Below are 22,160 nucleotides of genomic sequence, written 5' to 3'. Positions count from 1 at the left end.
CTTTTGCAAAAATATATAGCGTAGTAAAGTAACTGATTTATCTAAATCGAAAACGAAAAGCGAACGATTTAAATAATAGTGACTAAAATTAGTTAATTGCATTATTTATCAGGTGATTTTTTTTATATTTTCTATTACAAATTTGGGCATTTTGACAGATTTTCCTAATGTATAATGATGGCTATTTTATTATATACAAACAAAATTTACACATTAAACAATTATAAAAAATAAAAGACAATTATGTTGCACAGATGAGCACCATACCAAATATTTAGCTATCGCTGAAAACATTGGATGATCGTTGAGAATTGTACTGGGCTTCAAAATTGCACAAATTACAGAGAACCAATCATTTCGTAAAAATAGATAAAAATAGCTGATTAAAAATCTTTTTTGAAAGAGAAATTTAAGTATTTTAAATATTACGAAACATTAAGAAAATCTGTGCTAATAATCAATATTTTTAAGATGTTATTTGCAGTGCGATCCAAGTTTATATAATGAATGGTAAATAAGACACGATGGGCCAAAAAATAAAATTGATTCGATTGGTTGATTATTTTATAGGTTTAGCTTAAAAAATATGGATTTCAGACGAGGTTAATCAGCAGCGGTTAATCTATGAGAAATTTCATTATATTCTGTATTACTGTTTATAACAAGTTTGAACTCTATCCAAAATATAGTAAAATAATATATAAAATTTTTTGAATACAAATGTTCAAGCTATAGGTTAAATTTATTTCGATATTGTATTCATATAAAATGGCCGCTTAGGGTTTAGTTATTTAAAAATTTTGCACTGCGCAGCATAAAAAAATTAATCAAAGTTTAAAACATATTTCTAAAACAACACTATTAAATTCGAATAAATTAATTTGAACTCACAGCCATTAATTTGCACCAAACCCATAAATTGGCCGTTCCTTCTCGCGCATTACCATATAAATATCATATCTACACCATCGCCACTTGAAATCGTAAAATTTAAAACCGATCAGCTAATCAACGGCACCGTATCGCCTTTCCACGAAACAAATTGATTTAATTACACCGTTCCGAATGATACGAAAAGGAAACGAGACAAAAAATCCGATAGATGTGCTGGTATAGACAACGTCCTGTTGTTTGTACAGTATAAATATACACATTTGGCCGGTGTATAGAGATTAATCTGAGGACCCCGAGGCTGAGAGCCCGCCCCTCGCCGTACCGAGCGGAGATAAGAACCAGCTCGGCTCGCGTCTCCAGTCTCCGCTCTCCTCGGAGACCTACAGCTGCGCAAAAACAGACATCCGATGGGACTTGATTGGTTTATAATGGTGTCGATGGCCAGACGCGGCCGTCTAATTGCGATCCTAACTAGACGTGTAATAATTGGCACGGGTCTCCTCGCAGGCCTTACCTGGCCACTATAATTTCGTTACGTTAATAATCCCTAATAACGACACACCTGTCTCTATTTGTTCGCCTCGGGGGTTCTGAGAGAGCTGCTCGTTTATTTGGTTTAGATGATGTCCAAACTATGACAGTAAAAATACTAGAAAATGAGTGAAATAATTTATGAAGTTGAAGAATCAAAATTGAGACGGTCTGATGTACCGTGAAAAACTTTTCCATAGCTCAATACCACGTTTTTAAATTTTGATATGTTTATTAGTCATTTTCATAGAAAATAAGATCAGCAAATTTAAATATAAGAAATATAAATTAGAGTGATGTGGGTTGAATTTGAGTAGCCGTAAAATAATGTTTATATAAAATCTAGCATATCCTGAAAAACTTTATAGATATATACTAATATATAAAGTAGAGACTATGTATTATAATTAAAATTAAAATAATAATAAAATATTAACAGAAATATATAATTTATTGATATGTATATAATGTTTATTATATAAAAAATGTTTGCTATTCAGAGATTTATTAAGGAGCAGATCTAATCACCACCATTGTTAAATTCCGGAGTATTCGCTGCGTATTTGATTTAAAATATTCATCCGGCAATATATTTTTTTATTTTACAGTGTTATAGATGTTGTTACTATTAAAGAGTTAAGGAATAATATTATGTAATGAAAATAATCATTTCTAATAGTTTTAACTCCTCATATAAACGCAGAACGATGAACAGAGAATACTACCTGAAAGACCTAATTTATATATTATAAACACATATGAATCATAGTGCTTTTTAATTTAAACCTAGATCATGGACGTCATTTGGGGGGGGGGGGGGTTTGGCTAAATGAGGGAATTTGCATTCCATTGAATTTGCCTAAAAATGCATGCCATTTAATTAAATAATATAGAAATATTAAAAAGAGCTGAAATGATGTTCCTAATTCTAAGCTATAAATTTAAAGAAAATCTACATAAAACAGTCTAGTATCAATTCAAAAAATATTTTTTACATATCTCATTTCAGTGAAATTATATCGGAATACATTTTCACTAGTAAATATATATTTTTACTAATTAAATATAATTTATCTGGCAAGTGCTAATAAAATTATATGATTTAAACATTATTTATTTCAATGCAATGTATAAATTTTACAATGAATGCTTATTTTCCGGTAAAATTATATTTTCACTAATGAAGTTCAAATATATTTTCACTAGTAGATATATATTTCTACTAGCAAAAAAATAATTTCAGTAGTGAAAGAGTGCTAGTGAAATTATATACTGTTCTAAAATGTCTGACACTCAATTTGGCAGTTACGAAACATACATTTGCTGTTCAAACCCAAATCTAATCTACACGAATCAACCAAACCCAACATGACCTAATGAAAGTTAGCATTAATTACAGATTTAAGTCCAAAATACATACTAAACCAACTCATCTCTCAGATGTCGCATTTCTCATTAGTCAAAAATTCACGTCAAAATAAAATAAATTTAGTTTAAAATATCTGGTTTCGGACTCTTGATATAAATAAATAAATTATGAAAAAATTAAAATGTATTAGAGATTATTTCATCTCTAATACATATATAAATATCATTTTTTAAACTATAATAAAGTAGTAGTGTTTAATGTTCATTTAAGTTAATTTAAATTAAAAAAATAAGAACCACTGAAAGCAATAATTAAATTTATTTTAAATTTAATTAGTGATTCTTAAATGTATATTAATTTTAAACGAGTTTCATAAAAAAAATATATTGGACAGAAAAATTAAGAAAATTTGACACGAGTGAATATATTATGTTATATGAAAAAAGTTATACAAACATTCGGCACATTTAATTATTTTTTGAAAGCAAAAAAACAACGGTCCTAAACGACCCGAAAACTTTTTTGTTTTATGGTGTATAAACTTGGAAAAAAAATAGATCGCAACTATATAGAAAACCACCAAACGAGCGTCGTAAAAAGTATAATAATAAATAATAGATATTAACAGCTGTCCGTCTGTTCGTCCTGGGGTTTTAACAAAAAATAAAATGTATAAAACAACCCCGATCATCACTTTTTGGAGGCACGCCGTTCCCGGGGGTGCTCATAATTGAGGGGTTGGCAGCGTTGAATTATTGCCTGTATTAAAAATTTCAACCGTTTTCCAACAATTTTTCAACATTGTTATGACGGTTGCGACCTTTTCGAAGCGGAATGATTTTTTCGATATCCTCGTTAGGAATACAAACACTGCCTGCTGTTGTTTGCTTTTTTACTCGTCGGGGGCTGAGCTTTTTTCGACGCGCGTATTATATATTATACCCCCGAACAACCCTTAATAAACATATAAAACGATTATTTAAACGAAAAGATCGCTCGTGTAATTAAGGTGTTAATGTTGTTCGGGAAGATCGACGATTAGCGATGAGCGTTTTCAACGTTTAATTATCTCGGAAATATGCGGCGCGTTCGAAAGTAGCCTGATTATTTTTAGTTCCCGTTTATAAAAAAATAACTAACCTCAGGTAGGGGCTCTGAAACTTGCTGGTGGCCGTATGCGGCCATCAAAGCCGAACTTGAAAAGCCCTGCCCGTAAAGATAATTCGCTGAGTACTAAAATTTCAAAATTTAAAACTTTTACAATTGTATTTTTCATATATAATAAATCCCTAAATCGCATTTTTTTAATATGAAAAAGTGTTTTGTATCGTTTATAGAAATATAAATTTCACAGAAAATTATATTCGCAAGGATATGCCGCCTTTGAGAGGCATAATAAAATGTCCGTTTACGAGCGTTTTAGAATGCGCCCGAGACATGCGACTAGACGTTTAGTGCGTATATTTGACGAGTTAATCTGTGACTAGATTGTGGTTGTGATTCGAAGAAAGAAAAGACGGGGAAAAAAAATATATATATATACGCACACCCGACTATTGAGCGCAACTGATTTTTAACAAGATTATAGTTAACAGCTCAACTCGAAGTAATATTTCATGCAATATTGTGTCGCGACCACCGCAATTACACGAATGCCGTTCAGCATATTTTTTTTCATGTAAAAAAAGATTTAAAAATATTTTAAGAGCAAGTATCTTTAAAATACATATAAGTAAAAATAATCATTCCCAAAACAATTCTATATTAAGTTACAAATTAAATATTTTTCAGTTAAAAATATTTTTCATGCATTTTTATTTTATTTAAATATAAAGAAATAGAAAATAATAGATTTATTACTGTATCAATAATTAACCATATTTTAAATTCATTAGACTTATTAATGAAAAGCTTTAATATCTAAAAGCTCAAAAGCTTTCATCGTAATAAAAAAAATATAATATATCATTACGCAAAATTTTTTCAAGTGTCTTTTGAAATGGTAATATAACCATAAAATATTGTACTTAGAATAGAAAGGGTTATAGTTTAAAAATTGTACTGTTTAAAATGCGTTCTGTTTTTGGGGCCACTTCTATATGGAAGTGTAGTTTACAAAATTATATTTTATAGCAAACTGTTAATAAGATTTGTTTCTGTATGATACGTTTAATTATGTTTCAGCATCGCATTGCTTAAAAATCTTAAAAGCACATAAAACAATATTTGTCTTGTAAATATATATTCTATATATATTATTGAAATAATATGTGCAAATCTATAACTCAAATAAACATAGTTTGTCGCATTTAAAAGTAGCCCTAAAGCATTTTAACCAACAAATTAAGCAACCGCAAATACACATATCCTAGGAAAAAATATTTATAAATCAATAGATTTGTTATGCATAAATGTTAGATCATAATTTGTCTGTACTGTAAGAATGTTCTACCTATAATTTTAATCAATATTTAACCATACTACTTCTAAAAATAAATTTAGTATAATTTATCTCCAGTATACATATGTTCTAAATACCTTTAGTTTTATGACATTATCTCTGTTTATACATTTATCTACAGATTAAAAAAAATACTAGTTAAAACTAGAAGATATATAACACTAATATTAAAAAATATTACTTAATTAAAATATCCAAAATATTTCTTTCTACAACGATCGACACAAGCATACCTCTCACACACACTCGATACATACGTGTAACGTATCTGCAAAATTTGGCATCCTTCAAAAAGGGGGCTCGCTTGACCCGTTGGCACCCAGCCATTATCTCGTTGATTGTTTGTTTTAGACGTGTCAGTAAAAAATGAACAGCGTAAATAAACGCGCATACTCCTCCGGGTATACGTGTATGTACATGCATACGTATGTATACCCACCGACGAATATGCCCGCCGGCCACGGGCCCAAATAACCAGGTAAGTAGCTATATCATGTTAAGCCGGTAATAACCGAGTGGCCGGACGGGCCCGCAAACTCATTTCATTCATTCGGTTACACGGCGGGTCGAAAGTCACGCCGAAGACGGCTTAGCCAGATTTCAAACTAATTTCATTAGATTTGTATATATTTTCAGGTCATTAAGAGGTCGCGTCATCTTGTTATTAGGTTAGAGCACCATTAAGGTTTCAACTTTGATAATATTAATTTAAATTTGCATACTGATGTCGGTCTCTCACTGTCGTGAGGTACGCAGCTAGCGGGTGTGCGAATACCGGACGCTCAGGAATTCAGGTTTTAAATATAATTTATGGTTCTACTGTTTATTCACCATTCGAAAGCCAGATTAAATTTGATTATTTAATTAAAAATAATAACATAAGAGGCATTTGCCCAATACACTACAACGGGGTAAACACGACCAAGTAGTGAGGCACTAAACTGGAATCGGTGATTTATATTTTAATAATTATAAACTATTTTTAAAGATGTCAATATGCATGACTTTATTTTAAAAATTCATTCTTATTCTCATTATTAATTCATATCAGGTAGTGAGAAAAGGGACAGGTATTTCTAACTAGCACTTCATAAACATTGTTTGACTATATATATTTAAAAAAATAAAATACGATATCTTAAAATTAAAATAAGATTTTAATAGCTTGATTTCAACTATATTTTAATTACTCATCTCAAAGCTACTACGTGAGACTAAGAAAAACTAGAATAATTTAATATGTGATGATCGATCAGAATAAAAATTATAATATTTGATCTTCTAGACACGATAAAAATTTAAAAACATGTTTCATATGTATTTATTTTTTTATTACAAATCTGATCATATAGGTGTATTTTCTATAACTTTCATTTAAATTATATTTGCGTATCCACTTATAAAACACGTGATCAACGATATACGAATAAATTATTTTTTCATTAAAAATCTAATCATAATGATTTGCCAGGATTTCCCAACGCGTCATTATGGACAAAGCATACATCAACTCAATATAAATACTAATTCATACACACGCATTAACTTACATGTTAATAAAGAATCATATGAAATTTTAAATTAATTATTGTATGCATCTAAATGAGCACCACCCTACATAATTTTCCAGCTTATGTTTAGCAATTTCGCTGAGAAGCTGGATAATCGCTGAGAAATGTTCTGGGCGTCAAATTCCATTCCATAGAAAATGGAAAAAATACTTCACTAAAAACATTTTTTTTAAATAAATTTAAGTGAAATATTGCTGGTAATATTTTAAAATATTATTAGCAGAGTATATTGTAGTAAGAAATTAATTAAAATGAAGATATGATGACAGGGACAGCATTTTGGCAAAAAAATGCACGTCATTTAATTAAATACTATAAATCGTAATGAAATAGAAATATTAAAAAAAGCTGAAATTACATCACTGATTCTAAACCGAAAATTATCTGCTTATCCCTAAAAGAAAATTTAAAAAAAAAACTGAATCTATCCCGAAAATATTTTTTTTAATATCTGATTTCGATGAAATCATATTTTTATAAATTTTCACTAGTAGATATATATCTTGTAGAGATATTTAAGATTTGTAAAATTTTCTTTAATAATAAGGAGTACTTCACTTTTATAGAATTCCGGATAACACATCTATGTTTGAACCGAGTACTATCCAATATAACCATAAAAATAATATTAATTTTATACAATAGTATAATAAAAAATATTAAGATTATATACTGAAGGCATTTAAAGCTAACTTCATTTTATTTAAATTAAAAGTAGCAAATAAATAAAAGTAGCAATAAAATTATAATTCAACAAACATATAAACAAAAATTTTGGCACATCTCAGACAATAGTTCGCTTTTTAAAGAACAGTTTTTTACTTGATATTTTTTTTATTAAATTAAAATATATTTTATTTTAAAGCCTGACTTTCGGTAAGCCCGTGAATAAGAGCGCGTGGCTGTTCAAAATGAATTTTACGCGATAATCACAAAACAAACAACACATTGTCTGTCAGACGCAAACCTGCTATTAGAGGTCTCCAGACTGGCAACGCGGAGCCAGGGTTCGAGGGCCGATTTTTTCGTCCCCTGACACTCATCTACGATAATTAGAAGCGCAAGGTGTAATTTCGAAATTAGGCCCCGTGTACCTGTACATACATACACCGTATAAAATTTTATTACTCACAATCTTTTTTTTAATAATCAATCATCGCACTATTATTATCGGACATCTACAACGCCCATCGATTAAGCTTTCGACGAGTCTATCCAACGCAAATTTATTACTTTGCGAATTCATACATAAAGACGGAGTACGAAAACTTTATAAATAAATTAAAAAAAATATTCTTTGACGATCCTTAAATTTATCATTCAATGAAATGTTCCAATGATTTTATTTATTATTTGCTTTCAAAATTATTTCATTGAATATGTCCATAAATTTGTATCGTACACAACTTTCGCCCCGAGCTTAAATCGCCTCGAACACGTCACGTTATTGATTCTTTATTGTTTTTATTTTTATTTTACAGTTTTAGAGGCATCGGCGCCAAACCGTGAGGTGTCGATCTTCATTGATCGTGGGAACAATTCAGTGATCTATAGAGGGCGTCGCTTGGGGTCGAAGAATGTGGATTTTGGGAAGCTGAGGGGTCAAACTTCGCGTGTTCGACCGATAAATTGAATATGAGCATCGTGGATATATTGGCGAGAATAACGTCTCAAGGTCTCGTTGACGCCCGAAGACAAGTTCAATTGGAGTTTCATTGACGCTTTGATTGATCTGATGTCGGTTAGGTTACGCGAATACACTAAGCTCGAGTGGTTTTAGTACAGTAAATATAAGAAGATTAATATAATTCTATAGTGTATAATCTCATTCAACAACTAGTAAGTCGTCTACTACATATAACAATCAAAGATATTTGAAAAGAAAAATAGTGATCTTGTATCGGATTAGATCGATGAATAAATATATATTGAGTACCACTGTTAATTTGCAAATATCTTATATTTTTTGATAGGACATCCTGACAAATTCAGTATATATATTTAAATGAATAGATAGGCTACATTTAATAAAGCTTACATTGTAACGCAGTCAATGAATTACTAGTTTATTTTAAATTAGATCGTGTGTTAGATTACCTTAATCATTATGCAAATTCTAAAATTTAGCATAACTTCCAATTCCACTGCACTGTTATTAGTTTTTTTTTGTTTTATACAAAAACGATAATTCAAGCTCGATAATAAACATTTTTTAATTAACCGCAACAACCTGTCATTATTTGCCAGCTTTAATTGATTGCAATGAAATTTATAACCACGTACCTTCAAATCCGTTTTAATAATTCGGAGACTTTCAATTTAAGCACACGTACTTTATTTCTTTTACGTTTCAATTTTTATATTTGGGTTTGCAATTACGTAATTTTTTGGACTGTTTCAAAATGCTTGTAAATAGTTACTACGAATTATCATAGAACAAGAAGAATAAAAACATTTTATCTAAGATAATAATAAATAAATCAAAGTTATACAGGCGGCCCTCGACTTTCGAACGTTCGACTTTCGCACATTTAAAAAAAAAACATTTTTTTAAAAAAAAAAACGTTTTGATAGAGGTGAATCTTTTGCTTCAATCGGACGTTCGTATGATACAAACAGGTCTACGATATGTTCAATTTTGCAAAATAAAAATATAATTAAAGATTTTTTTCCTAATTATCCAAAATTATTGAATATGTAGAATATTCTTCTAGCCAAATATTTAATGTAGATGAGACAGGTTTATTTTGGAAGGCTCTTTAACAATGAAAAATACGAATGAAGCCTATACACATCGTGACAAATTTTTAATATTATGGAAGATTGTGATCCCAATGGTGAACGCATATCTCAAGTGCATAGGGCGATCAATAAAAACATAGCATGTTATAAAATACTATATGAAGAAAAAAAAAAGAATAGTGGAAAACAGTTAACTCTTGATAGCTTTTCAAAGGAAACACCCGGAAACCCAACTCAAACGTGTCTCTTAAACGCCTCTTAAACACCTTATATTTACTTGATAAATAAATATTTTAAAATACGCACAATTTCAATTTTTTTTACTACACTCGACTTTCGTACATTCAACATTCGCACACATTTTCAGGAACCAATTATGTGCGAAAGTCGAGGGCCGCCTATATACCATTAATAATCACTGATTTTTTTCTAAAATTTAGTATAAATGCAATATAAAATAGCTAAAATTAACTCATTCCCAGGTGTAACAAATTTACAAATGTATATAAATTATTTCACTACAATAGTTGATGGCAACATAATGTTAAGAAAGTAAATTGATTATTGTAATCGATTTAAGCTCTTATGTTTATATATTCCTACTTTTCTGGTTAATTTAAGAATATATTGCTTGATGTATCATCACAGCAGTTTTTTAAGACAACATTAAAAAGACGGAATAGTCTAAAAGATACTTTGTTAAAAAAAAAAATGATTATAAATTATCACAATAGAACCAATATGACTCTGATTTTATATCTTTAAAATTGCAGGATACAATGACTGTTATGAGGACAAAAACAGCAGTAATTAATTTGAATATCAACGAATAATAATTGCTATAGCAAATTGTGTAATAATAACTATCGAATGTTTGAGAAAACTGCGAGAGATTGCTGAAATTTGTACTTAGAAATTATAGGTAAACAAGTACTGTATTTTAAAGGTATTTTTAGGATAGTTTTGAAAAAATAAATCTGCAAAATATAAAATATATGTTAAACAGAATCTATAGAACACCAAAAAATAATTTTGCTTCTGTCGAAAAACAAAGACTAATTGCTAAGAATTAATTAAATTTTCAAAGCGACTTTACAACTATTTAAAGGCGAGAAAGGGGAAATTTCAAGGATTCAGAAACACCAGGTAATCCTCAGTGAGTCATCCGATTTCCCACATCGCCGGTAGAGTTCTCAGAGGAGGACTTCCTACATAGCTAGGTCGGACACCTCCCGGGAATGTCGGCAATATAATTGAATATTAATCAGCGTGTAATGTTTTGGTGGCGCCTGTAATGCCCGTCTGTGGTCTCGGGCGCCGTCTAGCCCGCGCAGGGCTCCAGATAAAATCAGTAATCCTATATCTATATATCATCTCCCTTTCTGCTGGACCGAAGCCGCCCTATGAGGTCTCAGCCGAAACAAGTGAAACTCACAAACACACTCATACGCGGAGGTACTCGGACTCAGGCATGCGATCTGTCCTAATCAATACCGATACTAATGTTTTCGTGTCGAGACATATCGACGTTGTTTCTATAAAGAATAAAAGTGTATATAATTTATATGTTTATTTTACAAGCTCATAAACTCATTACAATGATGTGAGTTTAAATAGAAAATTTGCATACTAATTGAAATAATCTAAACCATGATCTAAGTTGACTTGCTGTAACAAATTTTCATAATTGGGGCAGTTTTAAGTATCTCAATATATCTTAAGAGTAGAAAAACTGAATCAAATGTATATATTTATTAATATATTAAAAGAAAAATGTCTGTAATAAAGCATAAATTATAATTTGTACAGCTGATTCGATTATATTAATAAGTAGAATTAAAACTAAATTTTTAGTTTAATTTATTTTAGTTAATATTTTAATTTTTAACTTCTTCAGATTTCGTCAAATAAAAGTACATATTATACAATACACCAGTCATAAATGCAATTTAAACTTGTTAAAACAAATAAACTGTTTCATGGCTGCTTGTAGTACATAATATTTGATAGCTTGTAATGAACTTATACTGACAATAATATTTGAAACACTATGTTTGAATAAAACATACATGGTTTAATTACAAATAATTTAAAAAAAGAAATAAAAGTATTTGTTAAATTATGGTGGTTAATCTATATTTCTAAACCTATCTACTAAACATATGGGTGTATAGGTATCATATATAATATAAATATTATATATAAATTGTGTTATGCTAATGTGTCGCCGTATAATTTATTATATATTATTCCGTGCACGACCGAATAGTGAATTTATTTCATGGCAAAATCATTTCGCCATGCAAATTGTAATAATGCAAATAAAAATTAGGGTTTTAAGAATTCCAGCTTACATTTCACATTTGGGACGGAGATTCTTAGCCTAGTCACGCAACGTTAATTTTTATATACACAATAATAAATAATTTATTAAAACGATACACATACACGCCCATGTGTGTATATAATACCAAACGTGTTTATGATGTATAGATATATAGTTATTAAAATTAAGACACCTCGCCCGCGTCAAAAACCGGTCAAGGCAAGGACAAAATTATGGGTTTCTATGCTTTTTTTTAATAGAACCAACGTCCGCAGGGCAAAACTGAATGATTTATAGTAATTTACTAAATTGTCGATACCTGAAATCTATGCCACTGAGATTTTTTTCGTTTGATATGGAATCGATTTGTTCGGTATTGCCCCCGACTTATCGAGAGACAGTCGCTTTGGCAACGGCAACGGACGACCCTCTTTTTAGGGTATTAGACCGAACTAAAGACGCATTAGCTTTAAGTGTTCTAGCTTTGGCGGGATTAAGCAATAAATTATTGCGAATTGTAGACAGGGGTGAGTTGCCAAAGAGATGGGGCAAATCAACGTATCGTTATAATTCTAAGACTTAAACAAATCTACATCATAGACACAATATTCACGTATCAATTTCTGTACAAAACATAAAGCAGCACATATTAATTTGAGAGTTGATGATAATACTGTTATTCAGAAAATGTTCTCAGTGAAAGACCTCTGAAGTTGATAAAAAATATTGAGAAACACTATTAAAGTGGACGTGAAAAATGCGAAAATGGACTGACCCATAGGCAAAACAGCAACGATTCGAAGTATGTTCTTCTTTATACTTTTCAATAGGATTAGATATTACAATACCGGTAGAACCGATACTAGTAATACCAGTATGAAGCAATAATTGACACTCGGTACTACCGGTAGTACCGAAAATATTTCTTAATTTTATTTACGAAAACGACGATGCCCATATTGCTTGAAAGTAGCGTAGAATAAAACGGTGCCATTGTAGAGGATTAACCAAAGTAATTTAATCGGGGTAAGATAGAAAAGTAAAATAACAAATAAAACATTTGTTTTAGTCCAAAAGGCCGAAATATCGGTCCACTCTACCTATGCAAAAAAAATCCATCGGCCGATATTTCGGCAAAAATATATTTTTTTTAAACATCTTAGATATTTTTATATTTTTGTATATGCGCTACGTTTGCTTTAGCTCAGGCAAATATAACAGTACCTATCAGTTTTCATTTATTATGTTATGTAACAGAGAAATGACCTCACTTTTTTATGATAGGGATGGCTGGCGAAGTGCAAACAAAGCAGGTAATGCATACAAGAAATTCTTTTTACTATTTGTACATTTTTATTTCCATTCAGAAATATATTTTTACCCAAATAGTCTACGGAATACGCTTCACTAAGCATTGGTGGTAAACATTAGCAATAAGTAAGTCTTAATAATTATATTTAAATAAATAAATATTGCACGAAATTTATGTTTTTTTTAAAAAACAACCTTTTTCATTGGAAAATAATGCAGTGCTATTTTTTCTAATAAATATTATTGCTTTGCACAGAGTACACAAAAATAGTTTCAAATTTTTAAGACACATAGGTATAACATAATTTATTTATAAATTCAAATACATGATTTTTTCAACAAAAAGATATATTAATACAGCAAAGAAGCCCCAAAATATGATTTAAAATCAAGTTTTACCCGATATAAAATATGGTATAGATTCGTTTAGATTTAGAGCCTTTAACGTTTACTCTAGTCTAGAGCATCAGCAGTTAAAAAGCGGCACGAACGGCGTAATGAAAACAACCATATGGCATTTTAAAAAAAAAATGGGTTAAAGGGTTACGTGTGTGATTATGTTACAGTGTCACACATATATAAATTCTAATCGTCGTGGCAGATGTTCGGCATTTATCGGAAACCCTTTCGGTGTGTGTGCGCGCAGGCGCAGGGCAGACGGACTCACAAAGAGTGTCGCCCTTACAAGTTATCGTTCAGTAAGCTGTCAATACGTATAAGGGGCCCCGTCTCATGGGCCTCCTTTGGGGCCCCGAGCCGCCGTTGCCCAGCCAGTGGACCGTGATAACAAGGGACATGCTCTTTTCGAGCGATGCGCGCCGACAAAAAATCATCTTTTTGATATAAGACTTTATATAATATACGTACGCGCAGATATAAATATAAAAGGCAAACCCTTACAAGTGTGCGCCGACAAAGTCCGATGGCAATAATAAGTCGGAGTTTGTTCAAGGAATCGATCGGCGGAGCGTGAAGTCGGGCGCCGGAAGCTTTATGACTTGACGCCAGCCAGCATCCGCCGAAATCTGCTTCTGATTAAACGCGGAGGAGATGAGCGATGGAAATAGAATGGCGAAACGGCGTGATGATACGCGAGCGGCGAACCGAGCGTGACGATTAACGTTTAGACATCAAGAGTGATGATACAAAGCATTGTTTTAATTAATAAGTTGAACATCAATGAAAAGCGGTGGTTGTTAAATTGGAATACTTTTCAATTCCTATACTTTATCATTCAAAATTAATACATTAGCAATATATGTTGATAATTTATAATAATATAAAATAGTTACATTACTAAATTTAAACTCAATGCGTTATCTCAACCAAGTAAACACAATCAATAACTACTAAATAATTAATGAGACACCATACCGTATATATTTTATTAATTATAGTATATTACAACAATTTACAACGCGGACGCCTTTTGAATTTAGCCAAAAAAACGCATGTCATTTAATGAAATATTATGAGTTTTGATGAAAAAGAAATATTAAAAAAAAAACGGACCACTAACTGACTAACTTTAGTCTCCCCCACTTATAAAAAGCTTATATTCTAAACCAAAAATTCTCGGATAATTCCTCAAATAAAATCTAGCAAAAACAGTCTAGAATCTATCTCGAAAATATTTTTTAAAATATGTCATTTTAGCGAAATCATATCGGAATACATTTTCTCCGGTAAATATATATTTTTATGTTACAATGAATGTGTATTTTTCAATTAAGTTATATTTGAATTTTCAGCAATAGTTATATGTTTCTACTAGTGAAAATATAATATACCTGATATGCGATTATAAAATTATATGCTGCTCTAAAATGTCTATGAAACTCAATAGTTGCGAAACATACATTTGCTGTTCTAACCCAAACCTAACCTACATGAATTAACCAAACCCATATTATTTATTTAGCTAATATAGCTAATTGTTTATACACTAAACACATAATATAAACATAAACAGAATATAAAAAAGACTCGAGATATATAGAGATTCACTTGACAGATGTTTGACATGGAGAACTCATATTTGGAACAAGAGGAAGCTACTAAGACTCCAGCTTTTAAGCTGTATTTGTTAAAATATAATATGTTTTTTTATTCTATCTAGGAAACTTGCTACATTTTTATATTTGCGGACTATGAATATTATTATACAAATTCACACATTCTTAAATTATTCCCCTGGCAGTACCCGTTTTCTTATACCTAAATATTTCCTATATTAAATAAATGTACATCTTTATTTATTATTAAATACTTATTAAAATATATATTAATTTTCTACAATCATACTTTTACAACTAGTTAATTTATTTTTATAAAACTAATTATAGTCTTAGAACTTTAAGAATTCAAACTAAGCCAATTCAGATCTCAGGATAAAATACGCGGAAGAAGTACAGACAGACGTCGCATCTCGCATATAGCTCTATAGTTTATTTGCACTTCAATATTACACTGTTTTAAAAATAGAATATCTATCCTCACCGATATTACTACGGACTTTTAATATAAGAAGACTGATCAAAGTATATTTAAACTGAATTTTGATCAATAGGAGGGCGCATATGCAATTATCACTTCTCAGAAGTCAAAAATTCACGGCAAAAGCAATAAAATTGTTACAGTGGGAACGCTCGGTATCGAACGTTACATTTTAAAAATTATGGAATACTATTTTAAAAAGTAAAATAAATAGTAATATTATTTTTGTGTAACACAGAATTAAGTGTGCATGTACTAGTATCTAATTTTTTATTTAAACTTTATTTTTCATTTTAAAAAATATAATAAAATATGATAATATTGAATCATTTACTATTTAATATTTGAATAGTTACAAATATAGAATATTTGTAAACTCAACAAACCAATACCACCCTGTTTGCCTACACATAACGGTACATATAGATACGCCACTCGTGGCGTACGACCAATCACAGAGCACGTGATGATCATGAAACGAAGTTTTTGTGCACTGACTTACACTATTTTTTTATTTTTAAAATTAATTTGATTGATCTCGCTATTAAAAATTTATTTTAATATTTGGTAATTTACAATATTTTTAGCATCTTGTTTTCACGTATTGCAGTACCACGTCACTGTTTAGCTCAACTTTCATATTTATTTTTAATTTAAAAATTGAAAGTTGAAAATAACACAGTTGATTTAGAAATGCCAGTCAAAATGACATGTGCAAATGTCACGTTGCTACTGTTAAATGTTTGAAAGGCAGAGTTGTATTATGCTTTATTGTGTAGATTATGATCAAAATAGCGTAATTTGTAAGGTCTTGAATCGGAACACAGAAACTATGGGTTCGAACCATGGCTGCAGATTTTTAGTGTAATTAATAAAAATGCGCTAGCTGCAAATGTAAGCATTATTTTTATTTAGCAAAATAAAAATAAAATTTAAATTTTGTAAAAATATTATTTTAATAAGAAATTAGAATGAAAAATATCTTTAAGACACGATGCAATCGTTCTTCTATCTACTCCATCATAACTCATGCGTTAAACATCGGAAGAGCGCTCATATGCAGACATAATCGGAAATGACTAGATCGTTCATTTTGACTGCAACAGGATGCGAACCGTCACTTTTCCGACCGTTTAAGAAAATCATAACTTTTCAGTCTCATTGGTCACCGGATTCAAAACCGCAAAGTAACAAGCGCCGCACAGAACGTTGGCGCTTGCGCTCTTGCGAAAATCCCAGATAAAATCTTCACGCCTTTCGAAGAAAAACTACCGAATTACAAAACGCAAGGTTTCGTCGGCAGATACGCTGTTTCGGATCCAGCTGCGGATTTTCACACCCCAGATTCGAAAGCTGCTCGGAGCGCAACGTCGCAAGCGCCCGGTTGCCCTATGACGCTTACGCTTTTTTTCGGACGCGGTGGTGAATTTTCACACCCCGAAGTGTGGAAGAGGCGCTAATGCAGGCGGGAATTTTCCCGCCCTAAGGCCGACCCGCTCACGGAACTCCGCCCATCACTATCTATCTCGACACCTCGACTATGCCGCGGCGGCGAAAAGCGATTTATAATTGACGCCCGCGCGAGGTAATTTTTTTAATCATGCTAATGACTCGAAGGAAAACGGCGTCACGCGAACCAATATTCACAATTTATAACGAATTAGCTTATTTACCTGTGTAGTACATTTACACACGTGTGTTTCCATGTTTAAAAAATCAATAAATAAATCGAAGATTCATATGAAAGCTAATGCAATTATAAAAAAATGATTTGAAACTTAAAAAATAGATTTTAAAATCGTCTATCAAGTGGCAGGATGTGATTATGCCATAAAAACACCATGTTGATATTTCTGTGAAATGCAAATATGATAAAATATTAAGCACATTGCGATATATTTGTTCAGAAGGAGAAAACGGTAGTAAAATAAATATGGGCTCTAAATTAAAATCAGCAAAGATCATGTTTGAAGTATTTTTAGGGAAACTCTGACGAAGGAAAGCTAACTATTTTTATCAGAATAGAATAGATTAAGAACGCGCCTGTATCAATATAATTAATCAATGACATAAAAGCAAAAGTAGCATTGTCCAGATCTAAGGTTTTTAATAATAATAAAAAAATAGTAGTTTATTTTATCTTTCTCTAAGAGTTTGTCGCCATTTTGAATTATAAAAATATTAATTAATCTGCGCGGCGGTGTCCTCTGTCGAACTATTCGAGTAACTCGATACGCCATTATCGCGAATATATGCGTAGTATTCGCTCTACGGGGAATGTCGTCGGGCCCGTCCAATGCCCGGCCGCCGGCACCTTTTGACAATCTATAAACAATATGGCCATTGTTTATGTATTATATTGGAATAATAGAGAAAATCTTCGAGGGAGCGAGAGAGCGAGAGTAAAAAAATCGCAAACTTTATAGTCCCATATCCTTTCGGGACATATCAAAGGGGGCACGCACGCGGCGCAAATGTAAAACAACGGACGCAGACGGCATGCTCAAAAATTCGCCTGCAAGTGTTTGATATTCGCGACGTGGGAAATTCGGCGTAAATCATACAAAAATATCCCATTCATATTCATATTTCGTATTTCATCTATTGACCGGAAGCTTATAATTAAACAGTCGGTCAATAAAGCTCAAGTCTCAGACTCGAGTATTGTTTACTAAGATGCTTTATTAAGACTAATGTATATATGTCATGTCACAACTCAAATTGGTAAATAAATAAATTTCGATACCTCTAAAAGGATGTTGCCAAATGCCGTTAAAAAATTCAGGTCAAATATTGAAATTAAAATATTTCTTCTGAGGAAATGTCGCAATGTGTTATTTAGTTGAAAACATCCGAGATGTTATCTGAAGCAAAAGCTTTAAATCGAAATAATACGGTAAATCCTGTACTTACACGGTTATTACAGAGTAAGGATTCCGTGAAGGTAATAATAATACGCGTTATTCGAATTTAGTTGAAATGTGATCTATTTTTACGTTTATTTTTAAGGATAATTCAAGCTTAACGATTATGGAAGCTTATATGCATAAAAAAACATACGACTTAACATATATGATATCCCTGATAAGATTATCATTTGATGGAAAACATTTGAGCATATTAAATTAGCACTTAAGTTTATTTGAGAAATTTTGAAAGATTTATTACGACAAAATATTAATGTAAAAATTGCAAAAAACAATATGACAAAATTTTAACATATTTTTGATTAATATACAGAATGAGCTGTCTATAAAAATATATTATTAATGTATTTAAAATAGTCTCAAACTTTCATTTCTGTAACGAATTTCATACTTATTAATTTTGCTTAAAAAAATTCCTTCGTCAAATTATTTTATATTAAAAATATTTTAATTGTATTTTTTATCATAATGTTTTATTGCGATTAACGAATTAGTGACCCATTTAAAAGTATCTATATGCATTATTATTTTTTCATTTACCTGAATTTAAAATATTATAATGTATTATATTTTGCATATAGGTTCAATATTAAGTATTTGTTATAAAAATTTCTAAATAAACGGAATATTATATTAGTATCTATTGATTTATCTTATAATTTTATAATAAACTATTAGCATACAATTTATTTTTTATTTTTTAAACATATGTGCACAATTTATAAAATATGCTTAAATTCATAATATATACAAATTTGTTTATTTTTAATTGAATGAATAGTTTTTAAAGATTTTCTCTTTAAAATTTAGAAGAACTTACTTTTTTCAACTTAATTAGAGATTTTGTATTAAACTATAATTTTTTAAGCTTACATGCAAAAAATATGTAATTTTTTAAATGCTTAATTGTGGAATAGCATAATTCGCAAAAACATAAAAGCAATATACGAAAATTAAATAAAAAAGATATGCTTAAGATAAGTGTATTTTAAGCATATATTTTTTAAATAAAATAAAAATTCGAGTTACGGATTATTGCGCAATCGATAATTCCGCACAGCGAAAATTTTAAATACTGGTGATTTTTTTTAATTCCACTTTTAATTCCAACTGCTTTTTATTTTTCTCTATTTTTATGTAGAAATTTGTGTAATTATTTACCAATAAAAATTACTAATATATTTGTAAAATATTTTTAAAACAAGATATTTTCAAATTAAAATCATTATATATACGGACATTATTTTTTATATATATTTACATATTTTATATATATATATATATATATATACATATATGTGTAAATTGATTATCTATGATCAGAATTTTAATTTCCACAATAATCACAAGTCTGAGACTTTACGGACTACGTTATTCCGATCTTATTTGTTGATTTAGATTCATTGTGGAGATAAATCTATACTTTTGTTTTAAGTACTGAGAGGATTGCTATAGTTTTTTGTTTTAAATTTAAATTAATTACGCTGTTAAATTGGGCTTTAGTAAAATCAAGTTTTTAAAATCATGATTGTAATATCTGCAGATTTTTTCATACCTAATAAATATGTACAACCTAGTTTGATTTTAATTAGTCATCACGATAATCATCCGTGAGATTAGGAATATCTAGGAAATCCTAATCCGCAATTTAAATTAATTGATCTCACAATTTTGTTTTAAATAATAATTAATGTTCACATGGGATTTTCACTAGGTCTTTTTGGTCTTTAGGCAGCCGAGAGTGAACCCGGGCCTTAAGAAAACATTGATTCTGACCTCATGAAATAAACGTAATATAATTTCTTGAATAAATAATAATATGACTTAGCACTTTCTATGTTTCAAATAAACATAAAAATTAGCCACCGTTGCGTCATGTTTTTTAAATCATATTTTATGCAAAATATTTTAATTCAAATATTTATGTAATAATTAGTCGTGTTTTTTTCCTGCTCAGTGTTGCCATATGGTGAATTTTCAGCCCAGGTCAAAAGCAATAAAACCGTGCCATCGCGGTGAAAACGCTCGAATATCAAGTATTTATATTAAAAAAATTATAACAATATTACAAGTATGAATCGAATGAAGCATATATAAACCGAATTTTGCCCAATAGGAGAGCGCAAAAAACAATTATCACTTCTCAGAAGTCAAAAATCCACGTCAAAAGCAATAAAATCGTGACGTCGCCGTCGCAGTGGGAACGCTCGTTACCGAGCGTTCCCACTGCGACGGCGCCGACACGATTTTATTGCTTTTGACGTGAATTTTTGCCTCCTGAGAAGTGATAATTGTTTTTGCGCTCTCCTATTGACCAAAATTTGGTTTGAATATACTTTGATCAGTCCTCTTATATTATAAGTCCATAGTAATATCGGTAAGGATAGCTCATATTTTTTAAATATAGTGTAATATCGAAACGCAGACAAACTATAGAGCAATATATGAGATGCGATGTCTGTCTGCACTTATTCTCCCGCTTATTTTCCCCTGAGAGATGAGTTGGGTTAGTTTGTATTTTGGACTAGATCTAATAAAAGTTCAAAAACTATAATTAGTTTTAGAATAATGTTAGATTTGGGTTTGAACAGCAAATAGACGATTCGTAACTGTAAAATTAGAGTAGCATATTGCCACCTATCAGCTAAATTATGTTTTCGCTAGTAGAAATATATATATCTGCTAGTGAAAATGTATTTCAACTTTACTAATTAAAATATAACTTTACCAAAAAATTCACTGTAACATTTATACATCGGATGTAAATAAATAATAATAAGTATGTAAATATATGGATTACAAAGTTGAAATCACATAATTTTACTAGCACCTACCAGACAATTTATATTTTCACTGGTAAAAATATATATCTAATGATGAAAATGTATTCCAATATGATTTGACTGAAATGACATGTTTTAAAAAATATTTTGATCTGAATTTTGTGCTACTAATTTACATTCGTTGAATATTTCCTCTCATTTTTAATATTTTTAAACGTTCAAAAAGCCATAAAGTCAACAATAATTTGCAAACAAATTTTAACAAAAACGGTGCCGCGTCAAAAAACTACAATCTGTCCCTTTGTATACTTTTGAAGGCAATGTTCCGCTCTTTATATTTCTTGTATCTATAAAAAGGACTGAAGGAACTTATACCTGAGATTCATCAGTATATACATCTCAAATAATCACTGGTATATTGTATTGTAAAATATTTTTCATTTAACATACTTCGTACAGAGAGCTGGATAATATTTTTGTGTACTAATGTTACTGTTGTTATGTGCATATAACTAAGAAATAAATTAAGAGAAAAGCTAATGAAGTAATTAATTTAGCTTCCGAGCGCTTTCTCTCGTCTCGTCGCCCCGCCGGTACACCACAAAAGGCACCAATCTGCTTACCTTACGAATTGAATAATGCAAAGAGACGTTTTTATGTTCCGAATCAGAGCCGAACCCGCTCAAGCCGCGCGATTCTGTTTAATGTGAGCAAATACAGGGGGAGGTGGCGGGGGGAAGAAATGTTTC

General features: G+C 30.5%; 1 protein-coding gene across 11 annotated transcripts in view; it reads right to left on the bottom strand.

The window, feature by feature from the left end:
- LOC148232617 (optomotor-blind protein-like) overlaps positions 1 to 22,160 on the bottom strand; it is a 125,648-nt gene that overhangs the window by 20,242 nt on the left and 83,246 nt on the right. For 4 of the 11 annotated variants that reach the window (XM_088192397.1, XM_088192396.1, XM_088192398.1 and 1 more), the window contains exon 4: positions 3,935 to 4,027. The exons of the other annotated variants lie outside the window; for them this stretch is intronic. In XM_088192397.1, the coding sequence (XP_088048523.1) occupies positions 3,935 to 4,027 (93 nt within the window). The remainder of the gene's footprint in view (positions 1 to 3,934; positions 4,028 to 22,160) is intronic. 11 annotated transcript variants of the gene reach the window in all.

The sequence above is a fragment of the Plectrocnemia conspersa genome, unplaced genomic scaffold (assembly GCF_051122295.1).
Source record: "Plectrocnemia conspersa isolate PC_06_02 unplaced genomic scaffold, ASM5112229v1 ptg000009l, whole genome shotgun sequence".
NCBI lineage: Eukaryota > Metazoa > Arthropoda > Insecta > Trichoptera > Polycentropodidae > Plectrocnemia > Plectrocnemia conspersa.
Note: the sequence above shows the minus strand (reverse complement) of the source record. Positions and strands in the feature narration are given on the sequence as shown.